The sequence below is a fragment of the Elgaria multicarinata genome, chromosome 11 (assembly GCF_023053635.1).
Source record: "Elgaria multicarinata webbii isolate HBS135686 ecotype San Diego chromosome 11, rElgMul1.1.pri, whole genome shotgun sequence".
NCBI lineage: Eukaryota > Metazoa > Chordata > Lepidosauria > Squamata > Anguidae > Elgaria > Elgaria multicarinata.
The window spans coordinates 4013841-4030014 of record NC_086181.1 but is presented as its reverse complement, the minus strand read 5'-3'; the positions used below and the strand labels follow the sequence as shown (position 1 = coordinate 4030014).

The 16174-nt window shown below is 41.4% G+C and overlaps 1 protein-coding gene across 4 annotated transcripts in view; it reads right to left on the bottom strand.

Annotated features, from left to right (window-relative positions):
• KANSL1 (KAT8 regulatory NSL complex subunit 1) overlaps positions 1-16174 on the bottom strand; it is a 179688-nt gene that overhangs the window by 130665 nt on the left and 32849 nt on the right. For all 4 annotated transcript variants that reach the window (XM_063138704.1, XM_063138703.1, XM_063138705.1 and 1 more), the window contains one exon: positions 7068-8454. In XM_063138704.1, the coding sequence (XP_062994774.1) occupies positions 7068-8371 (1304 nt within the window). In that variant the 5' untranslated portion in view covers positions 8372-8454. The remainder of the gene's footprint in view (positions 1-7067; positions 8455-16174) is intronic.

Genomic DNA, 16174 nt, shown 5'->3' with positions numbered 1-16174 from the left:
TTCAAAGCACTTCTATCACACTTTATGCACTAGTGCAGTTTGGTAATTTTAGACTTTGGACTTAATTTGACTTATGGGGGAAGCTCTCTTTAGTTGGTAGCATGTATTACTTTGCTTACTTCAAAATGTAATAAGCCAGCCCTGCTCCTGTTAATTTCGCTGAATCGGGCCTGAATTTCTTCCTGAAAGTCTTGCCCTGACAAAAGCACTGAATATATACCATTCTTCACTCCACGTTTAAGGAGGAACATCGTCTTCTTCCCATCCTGAAAGTCAAACTCAGCACCACAGCAGAGCTAGTAGACCACAGACCTATTTGCTGGAGAACAGGGATGGATGGGAGAGAAGAGTCGTGCCTCAGTGGTAGAGCAGGGAGAGAGCTTTTACCATCTCTCTTAATACATTTTTAAAACTTGAGGTCTTGCTTCCAGTCCTTTTATATTTCTCATACCACAATGAATGCTTCTTCAGCTTTCAGGCACAGGAGTATGAGGGATGGACAGCCCTCATAAAACTCAAGAGTTTAGATCAGGCCTCCCCAACCTGGTGCTCTCTAGATGGGCTCAGCTACAACATCCATCATTCCCAGCTGCCATGGCCAGATTGGGGAACTCCGCCTTAAGACGCTTCAGAACTGTCATGACTTAGCACCTATGGGGTTATGAATTCGTACTCTTGACCTATGGAAGCAAAGCCTTTCATCAAATTTGGCTGACCAAGACTGAACAGCTCCAACTTTTCTTCTTATAGCTAGGAGGTACAAAGAAATTGTTCCAGAACAGTTTAATCCCTGGCATGAATACTTTATCAGCTTACAGTTATGAAGCTAATAGTACTATCCTTTAACCTTGTTCCATCTCCCTCTGCTCCCAAGACTTCTCCATCCCATGCAGCACAATTGCCTGTGGACATCAACATGTGACCACCGAATTCACTCATTCTGAGTGGACTAGATATGAATCCCATCGACTCACAGCCTTCTCCCAACCTGCTGGGCTGCAGATGTTCTGGACTACAACTCCCATCACCCCGACCAGTGGCCATGGCAGCAGGGGCTGCTAGTAATTCTAGCCAAAAACATCTGGAGGGCCCCAGGTCTGGGAAAGGCTTCAGAGTTTAGACCATTTGTAAATGGATTACTGTCCAGCAGTCCAGCTCTTTAGAAGAGCACAAAAACAGCTAATTGAGTAGAAAGGCTATCAATTATCTGGGGCACACTAAGACAAAGGGGCGGTAATACGCCAGGTTGACACTGAACTGTTCTCATGAGAGGGGAGCTACTAAAATAGGCTTATCAACTAATTGAGTTTAGGCCCTTCTGGAGACAAAATCCGTCTTGGTCGCCCCGATGGATGACCTTTAGCATGAGAAGGACAGGAGGAGTACAGCTTTGTTACTTTTTCTAGATATTTCATTGGCTTTTGATACCATCAACCATGGGATCCTCCTGGATCTACTCCATAAATTCGGGTTAGAAGCACAAAACCTCAGTGGTTCTGCTCCTACCTACAAGGTCTATTTCAAAGTGATCCAGAGTGATCTTTTTTCATCTCTCTGGTAATTGAACTGTGGGGATCTTAGGGTACCACTTTGTCTCCACTGCTATTTAACATCTATATGAAACCATGTAGGGCGCCTGGCTCAGTGGAAGAGCACATGTTTTGATTGCAGAAGATCTCAGGTTTAATCCCTGGCATCTCTAGGTAAGGCTGGAAAAATTCCTGCCTGAAACCCAGAAGAGTCACTGCCAGTCAGTGTCAACAATACTGAGCTATATGGACCAATTGTCTGACTCAATATAAGGCAGCTTCCTATGTTCCTGTGGTCATTAGAGTAGTCGGAAACATCAATTTTCACCCAGCTCTATTTCTCTATAACATTTGAATCAAGTGTGGCTGTGGAATTCATTAGTCAGGGCCTAGACACAGCAATGGGCTGGATGAGGGCCAATAAATTGAGGTTGAATGCTGGCAAGACAGAGGTCTTATGGGTGAGTGGTTCTCAGGTCTAAAAGACTGGTCAACGAACTGTTCTGAATGGGGTTGAACTTCCTCTGAACTAACAGATTTGTAGCTTGGGGATATCTTTGTCACTTGGCCCAGGTGACCTCAGTGCCTAGGAGCGCCTTTTACCTCCTTTTGCTGGTACGCCAGCTACGACCAAGTTTAACTCTGGAAACGGTTAACTTTGCCACAATGATCCATACATTGGCAACCTCAAGATTGAATTATTTAACCTGCTCTACATGGGGCTGTCCTTGAGGCTAATCTGGAGCTTGCAATTGGTGCAAGACGCAATAGCTCAGTTGCTGTGTGGACCAATCTATTAACAACATAAAACACCTCTGCTGCAAGAGTTGCAAAGCTGCCTATATGCTGTCAGGCCATGTTTAAGATGCTATTAATAGTACACAAGGCCCAAAACAACTTAAGACCAGGTTATTTGAGAAACTGCTTAGTCCCATAGAGTCCTGCCCACTCCGTTTGGTCATTAGGGGAGGGCCTTTTGGTGATTCCACCAGGGAGTTCAGCGTAGTTGCCCATGCCTTCTGGAATACTGGGTCCCTAGAAAGAAGGTACTGAGAGTTTTAGGCACATGCTAAAATCTGCTGACTCAATGTTATTAAATATTTTTATGCTTAATTGTTATTTTGCTACTAATATTGTATTATTATTTATTTACTTACTTACTTTTGTTATTGTTTGGTTTTATTATTGTAAACATTCCTCTTCACCCAAGCCTTTCCAGCCTAATTTTCTTTTAGATATGTCTATGTTAAATGAATAATATTTTAATATTGTATTGTATTGTGATCATTTTTTGTATTGTACACGGCTTCGATATTTTTTTAAGTGGTTAATAATAGAATTTTCTCTTGATTATGTGGCTTTTAACTAATTAAATTTAGATAATGTACAAATATCAAGTGTGGGATAGCAAACATTTTAGTGAACAAATGTTGTAATTGCTGTTGGAAGGGATGTCTTCCCTTGATATTTTATTTTTCTGTTCCTTACTAATGTAATACACCACTTTTAATTGTTTTATTTAAACCTGTAAACTACTATGTTTTATGAACAGTAATATATAAATTTAAAATAAAATAAAAATAACCCAAAATAACATCAGTACAAAACAGCGTGCGCTTAATTCACCATGCAAGCTATTGAAAAATTGCTCTCTCTGATTAAAAATTGTCCCCAACTAAAGATTCAGTTGCTTAATCTACTGATTAAATCTGGAAACACTAATAAAAACCTTGGCAATACAGAACCGATTAGGGATAATACACATGGATGCGCACACACATAAACCACATCGTTTCCAAATAGCATCAGATCAGTCAGCTGAAAACAGATCAGTAACCAAATGCTATTACTGGGAATCTAACCATTTTAAGCCTAACTGCCTCCAAAAACAACCAGTATGTAAGTCGAACCCACATGCAGGCAACCAACCAGAACAAGAGAGAAAATCAGAAATCCTGGTGAGAGGGAGAGGAGTGAAATACCATGTTAGGGAAGCCCATGACGCTCCAGAGACTATGAAGTCCTAGGAAAGTAAGCAAATCCCAGAGATGTATTTATTTAAAAGGCCGCTAAAGCCAATGTCACATTGCGGGGTGGGGGTGGGAGGGCGGAGAAAGAATAAATAAATAAGCTACACGGTTACCAGTGCATTTTCAAGTCAAATTTAAAGTGCCGGTTTTGACCTTTAGATCTTTAAACAGTTTGGGAACACGTTACTTGATGGACTACCTTCATCCATATCAGTCTTCCAACATTTTTACGATCAGCAACAGAGGCCCTTCTCACTTGCTCAATGGTTGCTAAAAAGACAGCAGCCACTAGCGCTCTTGGGAAGGGCTAGGCTACTTAAATTTGGCTAATTATGTAATGCTGCATTTATAGCAGGTTAATATCTCGGCCTAATAAAACTGGCTTGCTATTTCAATGAAGAGTAAAAAGAAACTCAGTTGGGGAAGTTGTCACAAGTGAGCACACAATCCTATACAGCAATCTCCCCCAACTTGGATCCCTCCAGATGTTTTGGTTTATAACTCCCATCATCCCCAAACAGGGAGTTGTAGTACAACACATCTGGAAGGCACTAGGTTAGGGAAGACTGCTATAAAAAAAGAAACTAACTTCTTTTTTTAACTTGAAGCAGAAAAGGAAAGGAGATTAAATTCTGGAATATTTTATAATTAATTTGACAGTCCTATTATTTTATATTCTAAAGAGGTTTATTTTTATTATCTGTTAACAGCATTGAGCAGGGGGTTGGACTCGATGGCCTTGTAGGCCCCTTCCAACTCTGCTATTCTATGATTCTATGAACAGTAACAGACATGCTAGTTCAGGCTGGAGGTAGAAACTGTGACAATGAACGCATTTAAGCAGCTGCCCCTATATAATTTTCCCTCCTTCAAAGGGATATCATTTAGTCAAGCACATTTTACCAAACAATGAAAACATTAAGCTAGGTATATATGAACCAACAGTTAGACTGCATCTTACTCATATACAACTAATTAAGTGACAACTCTATGGACTAAATATTAAGCTCATACACAAAATTGTCTGGCAGTTGCCTCTAGAAGCCCAGGGAAGAGACGGGGGAGATAAACTAGAGGAGGGTTGAAGCCAGGACATTACATCCATTAAGGTATCAGCATTTTTTCTCCCCATGTATATTTATGTCAGACACCATTGTTTAATAAACTTAATGAGATATAAATGACTTTCAGAAATCAAATAAAAATCTTGCAAAATAGAATACACACTATGAGCTAGTTTACACATAATGCAATTTGAGGGTTAACAACCTGTGAATTGGTGAAGTGTGCTGTCTCCTGCCTGCTCAACACTTGCGGCTTTGCACCCACTTTTCAAAACAATCCTAGAGTTCCTGGGCTGTTAACTGTGATATCAGAACCCAAAATATGGTGCTGTTGAGGATTAAACAACCCAGAGTTTTAACCAACAATAGGTTCAAATTCCAGGTTGTTTAACCATCAAAACCCCAGAGTGCTGGGTTTGGACATCATGATTAACAATGCAGAAACAGGGTGTTCCTGGGTTGTTTAGAAAAGTGGAAGCAGGAAAGTACGTGGGAGGCAGCTCTATCATGCTTGGCCCTGACAACCCATGGTTTTTTAAAAAAAATCCATGGGCTGTTGTTATGTGCAAACCTGGCCTATGAATTATTTAAATACAAAGACATAATACTCTTCTCATAAAACAGTATGCTATGAACAACAGAAAAGCATCCAAGCTGATGCTAAAAGCAATTTGTCATTTGTAGATGACGGGGAAAGCAGCACTGATAACTGATGCAGAGGAGTCCACTAAGGATTATAGTGCAGTCCTAGAAGGTTAACATAACCTACAGCATCACATGAAGTTATGCTTGCGGGGGGATGGGGACTGCAGCTCAGTGGTAGGGCACATGCTGTCCACACAGAAGGCCTTAGGTTTTCCAGGTAGGGCTGGGAAAGACCCCTGTCTAACACTCAAGAAAGCCACTGCCAGGCAATGTAGATCAGCCTTCCCCAAACTGGTGCTCTCCAGATATGTGCTCTACAGCTCTCATCAGCACAATGTAATATAGTAAGATATTAGTCTCCAGCTGATCCAGAGCTGTGATAAGCAATAACCAGGGACAGAAAGTTTTAAAATAATGTATCATTTTCAAAGATCTTTAGTCCAATTACCCTGGGATAAATACCAGTCACCAATGCCCTACTTACAAATTCATCAAAAGAAAAGGGGCAGAAATTGAAGTCTGCACACCGAGAAAAGGACAAAAGATGCTATTAGTAAGATTTTACTGCTCCTTACAGCACAACCAGTTGCTACCACTTCACAACCAGTACTTGCATCACCTTTAGCCCTTCATGAGCATTTCCTTCTATTATTTCTCCAATTCCATAATCACATTTTGCTCCTTCAGCAAAGCCAGCTTTCGCTTTTTCTCCCCTCCCCTTTCCACTGTGAGATAGTGAGCGTTGATCTCACCTCTGCCTAATTTTTAATCAAACAAGACACTGCAACAGATGAATTGTCACGTTTCAAAGCCATTCATACCTTTGATACCTAACTTGAAAGAGAAAGGCTTCAATTTTCAGCAGAGCTAGAATGCTTTACACTAGAGGTAGGTGATCAGGTGCCCTCCAGATGTTTTGCACTCAAATTCCCATAAACCCTGACCATTGGTCATGCTGACTGGAGCTTATGGCAGTTGTCATCCGAAATATCTGGAGGACACCCGGTTGCCAATCCCTACTTTACACCCACAATAGCTTACATTCAACAAACTACAGCAGAAACAACTTCACTTCAACAAAATCTGTCTGACCTGGAAGGAGTTATTTATAGGGTTACTTGCTGACACAGCAAAAAAGCCAAAAAAGCATGGGCACATTACTGAACAACACAATGGGTTGGATCCTGACTTAAGTCATGCTTAGAATACACCCACCGAAATCAAATAGGACAAGTCAGTCATGACCAACTTAAGCCCCATTGATTTCAACAGGTCTACTCTAAGCTTGACTACATCTGAATCCAACCCTATATACACAGTCATATACGTAAGATACAACTCATTTTTAAAAAACTACTTAGGCAATTCCAGGAAACAGCCTTCATCAACATTGTGACCTCCAGATGTGCTGTCTGGGTAACCAAGTTGACGAAGGCTTAGTGAACTATTCTGACTACCTCTTGGAAGCAGAACAGAATTTTAATCAAAGTCAGAAAGAACAGGTAGGTGGAGTACGTGAAAGTTGGGAAAGAGGGAGCTAACATTTCCTTCGGTAAAAAAGCAAAAAAAAAAATGTGAGGGGGCTGGGGCTTCTCAGCCACCTTAATACCTAACATGGAGCTGAAGGTGAAGAGGTGAGATTATTCTCTTCAAACAAATGTAATTTGAGATACTCTCTCTCTTCCTCACAATAACTACTCTTCCTATTGCAGGACATCTGCTTTCTAAGCTTAAAATTTCAGTAAAACTTTTGTTATTGTCCCTCCCCACACCGAGTAATTACATCTTATGCTACTCACAGCGGTACATGGTGCTGTTCAGTGTCTGCTTTGGTCAATTCCTCCTCTTCAATATCAGACTCCCCGCCCGAACTGCTGTCCGTGACATCAGAGTCAAATGCTTGCTCACAAGATCGCAGGTTAGCCATCCCGCTGCCAGTAAACCTCTCCAGTTCTTCCGAGATGGAGTCACTTCTTAAGAAGCTGCTCAGTCCTTCTGAAGTACTTGTCTCACTTGCAGCTTTTCTCAAAGCTGCTTCTGCCTTGCGGGTCAGCATCAGCTGACTTCGGTGTCTCAGGGAGTCCAATGCTGGCAATTTGCTTAGAGTTTTCTCCAAGAAGCCACCAAGCTGTTGCTGGATGTGGCGCTCCACTTGCTTGGCTTGCACCACCTGCAGGCGCTTTTGCAGCCTACGAGCACGGTTCTCAATGTCTGCCTGCCGCCGCAACAGCACCCTTGTTCTCATATCTGAATCTAGAGTGCTAAGGGAATTGTTTAGCAGAGAGATCTTCTGCTCTTCTGGTTTGCTGCTCCCAAAATCAGAACAAGCAGGCACGCCAGCTAATGGCAGCAACCTGTTCTCTCCACCCCCTTCAAGTCCATGCTGCTGCTCTGGGGAACTGTGGGTATGTTTATTTGCAGTGCCATTATTGCTAAGTGGAGCTGTATGCTCTGCATCAAGGCTTCTGTGCGGAAGAGTGCAATTGGTCAAACCCAATTTCAGGTCCCCCAAATCAGAGCCCCCAGGGCTATTAGAATCAACATCCTGGAGGGTGGCAGAAGGAGGAGCACGCTTCCCACCATTAAGCGAAGTTGAGTTTTCATAGTCAGAGCTGTTACTCTTAGCCAATTTTTTAGCCAAGCCATTGACAGGTGCTTGCGGCAGAGGAGTCTGACTACTAGTACTCATGTTTTTTAGATTTTCCAAGGAGAACTCCAGCACTGGCTGCCTCCCCAACAGGTCACTAGTTTTCAAGAAGGGGTGAGATAACAGAGAGTGAGATTTAAGCACTGTCTGTTTGTTGAAGACCCCCTGTAGTTTCAAAGACTCTTTCGGAGGAACAGACGTTACATCCGAACAGAGGTAAGATGCCACCAGGGGCTGCAGCTTTCCCAGCTCTTCTTTTGTAGGATTATTTCGGAAATCTAGGCTGGAATCCTCAGCTTTCCTTTTGGTGCCGTTGGTGGTGACAAGGATGTTGTTGGCGTTGCCGTTGTTTTCGGCACTGCCAGGAGACAGGGCGGAGGATGGGGGAGCCAGTTTGAACCGGATGTGGTGAGCTTCAGCTGCTGCGTCAGTGAGAGCGGGCGCCATAGTAGCCATTCAGCACAGAGAGATGGGAAGTCCAGCCTCTCCCGTTGCAGAGGCCAGCTCTGCTGTCTCCTACTGCCTCGCCAGAGGGCAGCCTAAAAACAAAGCAAAAAATAATAGTTTAGAAATACAGTGGAGCCATAAAGCAAAGGTGCACAGCCTTTCTGGCCACATAGGTGATGGTGGGGGCCACACACGCACATGCACGCACCTCCCTACTCTGCCTGCTGAGATCTAGGGGATCGTAGGAAGAAGGAGGTGGTAAAAGCCTCTCCAATCCACCAGCAATCGCCACCAATATCGCCATTTCTCCAATATTACCAGCAGAGGAAAAACAGTGACCTCAGAAGCCAGGAAAATAGCTGATTAACAGGGCTGTGGAGAAAAGCAGGTGAGATCCTGCCTGCTTCGGAAGCCATACAAGAAGTGGCCAAATACCACATGCGATCCAGGGGCACCTCTGCTTTGACGCATCAAGGCAACTACTATGCACAATGCATTTTTTCTTTGATACAATCACCAGTTATACAAGTATGCCTCACTGTGCAATGATATGTTATTTCCAAACCTATACTAGTCATCTCTAGTCCAAGTAAAAGGATACACAAAGCATCATGAGCAAAAGCAACAAGATGTCCTGCTAAACCAGAAGGGGAAAGCTAAAGGAACAACAGGGTGTTAAGCAGAAAAGGGAATACAGTAAAGAAAGAGGCAGACCACCAGATGTTGGGTGAATGAAGTAAGAAATGGGTGGCCAAAGGATTTAGAGAAGATACAACGGGATGGACAGAGCATGGAGGAAGGAGAGTGCAATGTCATAAACAGCAAGGCATTCCACACCATGCAGGTAGCCTTGCAATGAGGGCAAGACTCAAATCTGGCGGTAATACTGCTGGAAAGAGAGCCAAACTAAACTGAAATACACAAGCAGTTCAGGGAGGGATTTTCCCCCAATGAATTAAAACCGAACCCAAACCTAAAGTGTTTCCATTGCCTTGAACCTGAATCAAATCCCTAACATAAAGAAAGCAATTAGTAATTATCTTAGAAAAATAAATTGAGGGTCTTTTGAGAATCATGACAAAGGTCCTAGCTCTTCTCCTGCCATAGGCAAAGAGCCTGTATTTGTTTAATTTGTTTTTAGCTGTGTATATTCACTGTTTTATACTGTATGCTTTTATCTGTATGCCGCCCTGAGATCTTATTGATATAGGTCAGGATATAAATGTTTTAAATAAATAAATATTTCCCAGGATCTCATAGGAAAGGGGGTTGTTCTGTGATTAGTGGTTCTATCTTCGTTGCTTAGCTTGACCTTAAAGAGAAACTACTACTTTCCTCACATGTGGAGCAAGGAAAAAAACCCTAATGAAACATGCGAGTTGTTTTAGAATTTCTGAAGACTTATGTTCTAAAATTGTCAACTTAGTGCAACTAATGCTTTTGTTCAATCAGAAGCACCTTGCTAGGTCAGGTTTTGGCTTTGAGACGCTCCTCAGAATCTGAGAATGCTATGGAAAAGGCACATGGCCAAAATCCCTACCTGGATTACTTTACAAATGAGCTTTGTCTCAATAAAAGCCCATACGCAAATCACAAAGCCCATACGCAAAGGTTCCACATAGACACCTCATGTTCCAATATTGATAGGAGGAAAATATGTCTGCCTATACTCTTTCCAACCACCCATAATTGTAGAAACCTCTATCATATCTCCTTCAATGTTTTATCCCATAATGAAAAAGCCCTAAGCTCTTTAGCCTTTCCCCTTTTAATCATTTCAATTTTGATCATTTAAATTGCCTCACTCACTTTTCAGTTCTTTCTTTAAATAGGATGACAGATTTGTACACAGTATTCTAAAGATAGTTGTGCCACAACTATGGCATTACACTTAATGTTTTTCTCTACTGGGAGACACAAGGCAAGTTAAAATTGTATTCTGTTACTGCCATGGTGAGTCAATGCAGAAAGTGTGACCCCAACCCAGTTGTAGTTGCAAGCAGTCAAGACATGACTGGTGTCTCCCAACGCACATCTCTTTTGCACCAAAAGATGCAATCAACTAACTCAACTACATTTCCCCCTCAAGGTAATTATTTCTCAGTACATTCATTTTACAGGAGCTAATTTGCTTAAGGTAACAGCATTATTTAAAATGCTGTACCACTTTTCCTATTATTCCCAGTATACAATCTAGAAGAGTAACTGAGGATTTTGGCAGGATCATTTTTTGGATTTTACCTAGAATGAAATCACATATGGTGTACAAGCTCAACACGGAGAAGCAGCAATACCAAATCTACTATTATGTTGCCTCACAACAGGCATAAATGACCAAGTTGACAAGGACCTCCTTTATACCAAGATGGTCTCAAATTGAGCAACATCTGGCTATTCTCATTCTTTGGAAACTATTGTTCGTACTGAAAAAACATTAGTACACCAATGGATCATTGGTGTACTCACACTCACTTATAGCCACTACGCTTAAGGTACAGGATGCATGACATATGCATCTCTCCCCAGGAACAGCACCACAAGCCTGGCTTTTATAGCACAAACTTTCATTCAACCAATCTTCACCCTGGTTTAAGGCAAATCTTAAACGTTTTATACACCTATAACTAAAATTTGCTAACTTCACACAGGCTATAGCAATTACATTAGTTGTTCTGTGTGTTGTTTTGTAAGAGTGAGACCTGATTTGCACATAACACTAAGCCATGGTGTGCTTTGTTGAAATCTAGCTTGTGTCTGGACGCATTCCAGAATACAAACCATGTTTTGTTACCAGCTACAAACCACAAATAGAAACCATGGCTTATTGGCTTACAAAGTCTGGCTTGTCGAAACCATGGCTTGCTGTGATGATAGAATCCAGAAACATGACTCATCCCTGACTTGTTGCACTGCTGGCTGCCTTGAAACAGAGGCACTCAGCAAGAGCAGCCTAAAAATGAACATATTTTGAAGGCCGGCAAAAACAGGAAGGAGAGAAACAAGAAATTGGAAGCCACTGTTTACTGCTCGTCTGCAAGACAATTCATTGCTAAAGCAATAAACCATGGTTAATATAAACCATGGATTAACATTAAGTGCAAATGCAGCCAGTGCTACTAGGTTATAGTAATGATGAGACTATAAAATGCTTCTATAAAAAAATTAAATTCCTAATTCATTAACTTTCCAATTAGTGATAGCACAGTAATGAAAATCTAGCAATACATCTCTCTAGGGAAGTGACTGGGTTAAGAAAATCTGTGATTTACGAATAAGAGATATATTAACATAGAAAATTAAGATTCAACATGGGATACAGAAATCTTATTGCTTTATGGAAGACTGGGGATCAATATTCACATATCAAGAAACTGAGCCTATGAACTGGGACAATGTAAATAAAATACAAATCTATTTGTTTATAGAAATTGCCTCTGAAGATATTGCTTTTCGTTTTTTACAAATAGCACATTGCTATGGACGTATACTTGGAAATAATTCATTAGTTTACTTAGAAATAAGTTCCACTGTGTTAATTGGAGCTTTCTCTCAGGAAAGCGTGCAGAGGATTTTAACCTAAATGAACCAGAAACAAAATAAAAGTATGCAACTGAGGGGCCGGGGGGGGGGGGGGAGGGGATTGAGGAGGGTTCTGCTTTCTCTATTACTGTTACGAGCATTCAGTAAAACAGAAAATTACACAAACAAGACCAAATTGCAAAAATACATGTGTGCTTTCACATGTTTCTTTTACACAAAACATATCTGAACCAGCTAAACTAATTTGTAACATTTGTGTCTGAATTAGAAGCACACGAAAAGAATAAATTTCCCCATTTCTACATGGTTCAACTCCCCAGAGAGCTCGGGCACCCTATTTTCTCTATCAGGTGTGTGGGGTGGGGTATCTCTGTATCCTAGAGCCAACGCAAGTGTCATTCAGTGGATCAGATTTTTTAAGTTAAGGTGGCATGGGTACAGTTACACTGAAGAACATGTACATACCGTAGAAGTCAGTGACCCTACTTCAAAGACTACCTTTTCTGCTATAGCACCCAAATTGTGGGATGAGCTTCCCAGAGACGTATGCGGGCACTTATATTGTGCTAGTTTCAGTGCCAGGTGAAAACCTTTTTATTCTCCCAGGCATTTAATTTTTCCTTTTGTCTTATTTGGTATTGTATTTTACATTTTTGCACTGCAGCTAGTTTCATATAGTGGTTTGACACTTTGAAATGTTTATATTGTATTTTATCATCTGCATTTTATATGGTTTTAATTGCTGTGAACAGCCCAGAGAGCTTTGGCTATTGGATGGTATAAAAGTGTGAAAAATAAATAAACCCAACAGGAATACTTAGTACTATTTTCCTTTATTAATGTGAATGCAACCTGAGTTGCTTCTTCTAGCAGTTACCAATATATGTTCTCTTGACTGCTATGGTCCAATTCTAGGCTTATTATTTTAATTTTGCATGATGTAATAAAGGGCAGAGGCGAAGAAATCCTTTGACAGAAAGATTAAAGCTGCTTTTCAGAAGCTTTCTGTGAAACAATTCCAAGCATAGCCAATGAGTCAACATCAGTCAATAAGCTACTTGTCCTAACCCCTCTAAAAAATCTTAGAATTAAAATTTGAGCAGATTTGGCAAATAATAAACACAGTTTGTTTTTAAATGCAATGAAGTATACAAGATCTGGAAATCCCAGACACCTAAAAGTCTGCATTTCACACCTGAAATCTGTACAGATCTAAGAATCTGATGATCATGGTGAACCACCTAAAATATTTTCACAGGAATCTGAAAACATCTTTCCAAATGTCTCGTCAAAGTAAGACATTCAAGAATTCCACAGAGCTTTCTACAGCAGTTATTCTCTCCGGTCTTTTCACCTGAAAAAGTATCCTTAAAAAAACAGCATGCTCAGCATGTTTGAAAGAAACTCTGGGCACCTACTAAAATTAGGTCACTTCTAGACAACTTTGGGGTGTTGTGCTCTGGCTGTGTTTTTCTCTCCCTCCTAATAGCCAGTTTCCAAGTAATTTCCTTCCAATACTATTCTACTTTTTGTCTCACCACACAGTACAACATTCACTTCCACCACCTCATATCCCATTCTCCACAATGCAATTAATACATTGCATTGCAAAGAACTGCCCCCTCCTATTACAATTAATACATCTGCCCCTCCTTTAATCCTCACATACCCACTGCTCCCCACACAAGAAAGATCAATCAATGAGATGATTTCAATATCAAGTCAGCTTTTCCCCCCTCCCCGCCATCTTTGTAACATCTGGCCTGATTAAAGAGATCTCGATAGCCACAAATTTGTGCCTATCTGGATGTCCTAATAATGATATTGCCTGTGGATTCTAGAAAGAATTTTTACTCATACAAAGGCTAATTTAAACAAATCTTTTTTTAAAAAATATTTTAAATCCTCTACAGTTCTGCCCAGTACTCAGGCCTTCGCCTGTAAGACAGCCAGGCCTTCCCCATGTTAAGCAGACAATGAGCATTAGTCGAACAGAAAAAATGGGTCTCATTGTGGAAAGCTGAGCTAAAACAAGGGCTTAATATAGGAATTTCAATATCAAGAATCTGCCATTTCTAGCAAAAAAGGGATAGCTGGCCAAAATTCACTTGAGAGAGGTATTTGTCCTTTTCTACACAAAAGGAACTCATCAATGACAAATATGAAGACCAAGTACATTGTTACTTGCGTTATATTACAGAGTTTATGTATGCTCATACATAAAGTGAGCATACGAGAGCATACATAACGTGACTGGTTTCACACAACATGACAACCTACACTCAAGGTTGAGTATGGGTTGTCATCGAACCATAGGATGTCATTGAACCATGGATTGTTGTGTTCTGTGAACCAGCCACGCTAACAAATCAGGATTGATTAACCATGAGTAACCCCCAGTTCACAGCCCAACAAACCCTAGGTTCTCTTCATAGGTAATTCATGGTTAACAAATCACAGTCTGTTGGTACAGCTGGGTTCACACAACAACCCATGATTCAACAACCACACTTAACCCTGAATGTGGGCTTTTGTGTTGTATGAACCCAACCAGCATAAAGAACTAACACAAACATTCATTCTTATTTCTATCAGCTTCCCAACATATTTAGACCAAAATATACACTCATGCAGCCACTCAAACTATATATACCCATTTTTATACACCAACACGAATCTCAGCAAGTCCCATGAATGCCAGGTTATGGGGGGGGGGGAGGAGATGAGTAAGAATTTGTTGTCACTCACTAGCCCTGTTGCCCTCCAGATGCGTTAGACAACTCTGATCATCCTCAGGTAGCATGGCCAATGGTTAGGGATTACGGGAATGGTAATCCATCAAATCTGGGAGGCATCAGATCTGGAAAGGCTGAACTAGCTGAATAAGCTTTCTACTTCCCCAAATCTCACTCTTTGGTTCACACAACACCCTAACCCACCATGAGTTATCATGCTCATAGAATCATAGAATAATAGAGTTGGAAGAGGCCTATAAGGCCATCGAGTCCAACCAGTGGACTCGCAGTGCATTTTCTGCAGAGTGGCTTGTCAACCATGCAGTGTGCTTTATTTTTCTCAAACAAGCCACATTGAGAACCCAGGGATAAACAAGCCACACTGAATACTTAATAAGCAACCCTGTGTAACACACTGTGTTCAGACAACACGATAGCCCATCCTGTGGAAAACATGCTACGTTCAGTCAACAAGATAACCCTCCCAGCTGCGTTCAGACAACGCGATAACCCCCATGGTTCAACCACCTCACTGGGTGGGGGCTAGTGTGTTGTGTGAACCCAGCCTTTGAGTTCAGTCTCTTCTTTTCTCCTCCACACAATATTTTTGAGGAACAATGCTTCTCTTCAAACTTGTAATAAATTGCCTTACCAAGATCTCTTCCTGAATGACTCATCAAAAGTGCAGACTCTTATATGACTTGTCACTCTCCAATCTTTGCACAACGATGCCAAGGCCTGCCAGGGCCAGACCTTTCGTGCTACCTCAGTAGCCTCTGAATCTTTCTTCTCACTTGTCCACCAGAACAATGGACAATTTTAGGGTCACTATGGTACAGTGCAGGACTGGGCAACATTTGGCCCTCAGAGACTCCCTGTGTAGCCCACCATGGGGGTCCTGCTTCCCAGATGCCCTGCCATGACCCCTGCTGCTGCTGTTGCTACAATTGTTCTAGTGGAAATGATGGTGGGATTACTCTCCTTGCACACCCTGTTTCCCAGTAGCATTGGTTTCCCAGGAGCATGATTTACATCATGTGTTTCCCCACTGCCCAGAAAGCAGGGGGCACGTTTGCACTACACAGCAAGAGGCCGTTCAAACCTCTCCATCTACAACCTGCCAATTGTAATAACTATCTTTCTGGTCTAGTGGAGCTTTTTCAGGAGCATCCACAAAAAGCAGCTAGGGCTGCCCCCACCCTGACACAACACAAGTAATATAATATGTGACAAAATACTCATAATTTACATATGCAACTTATAAAGCATCACCCAGGCCATATACAATGTCTGCTTTAACAAAATTTAGTAAGATTTTTGCAGTTTAGGAAACTGTAGTAGCAGTTCAAGCAGCAAACCTGTTCTCATCTCGTAACTACAAAAAAAGCACTTGCTGTGAAACATACATAAGTGGCCCTCATCCAACAAACACCATTCACAAGAGGGGTCTTCTGTATTCAGATCTGTTGCACTGGGTGTGCAAAATCCTAGTGCATGGGAGACAATAGACCAACTCTGTAACAGCAACTGTAAGTAG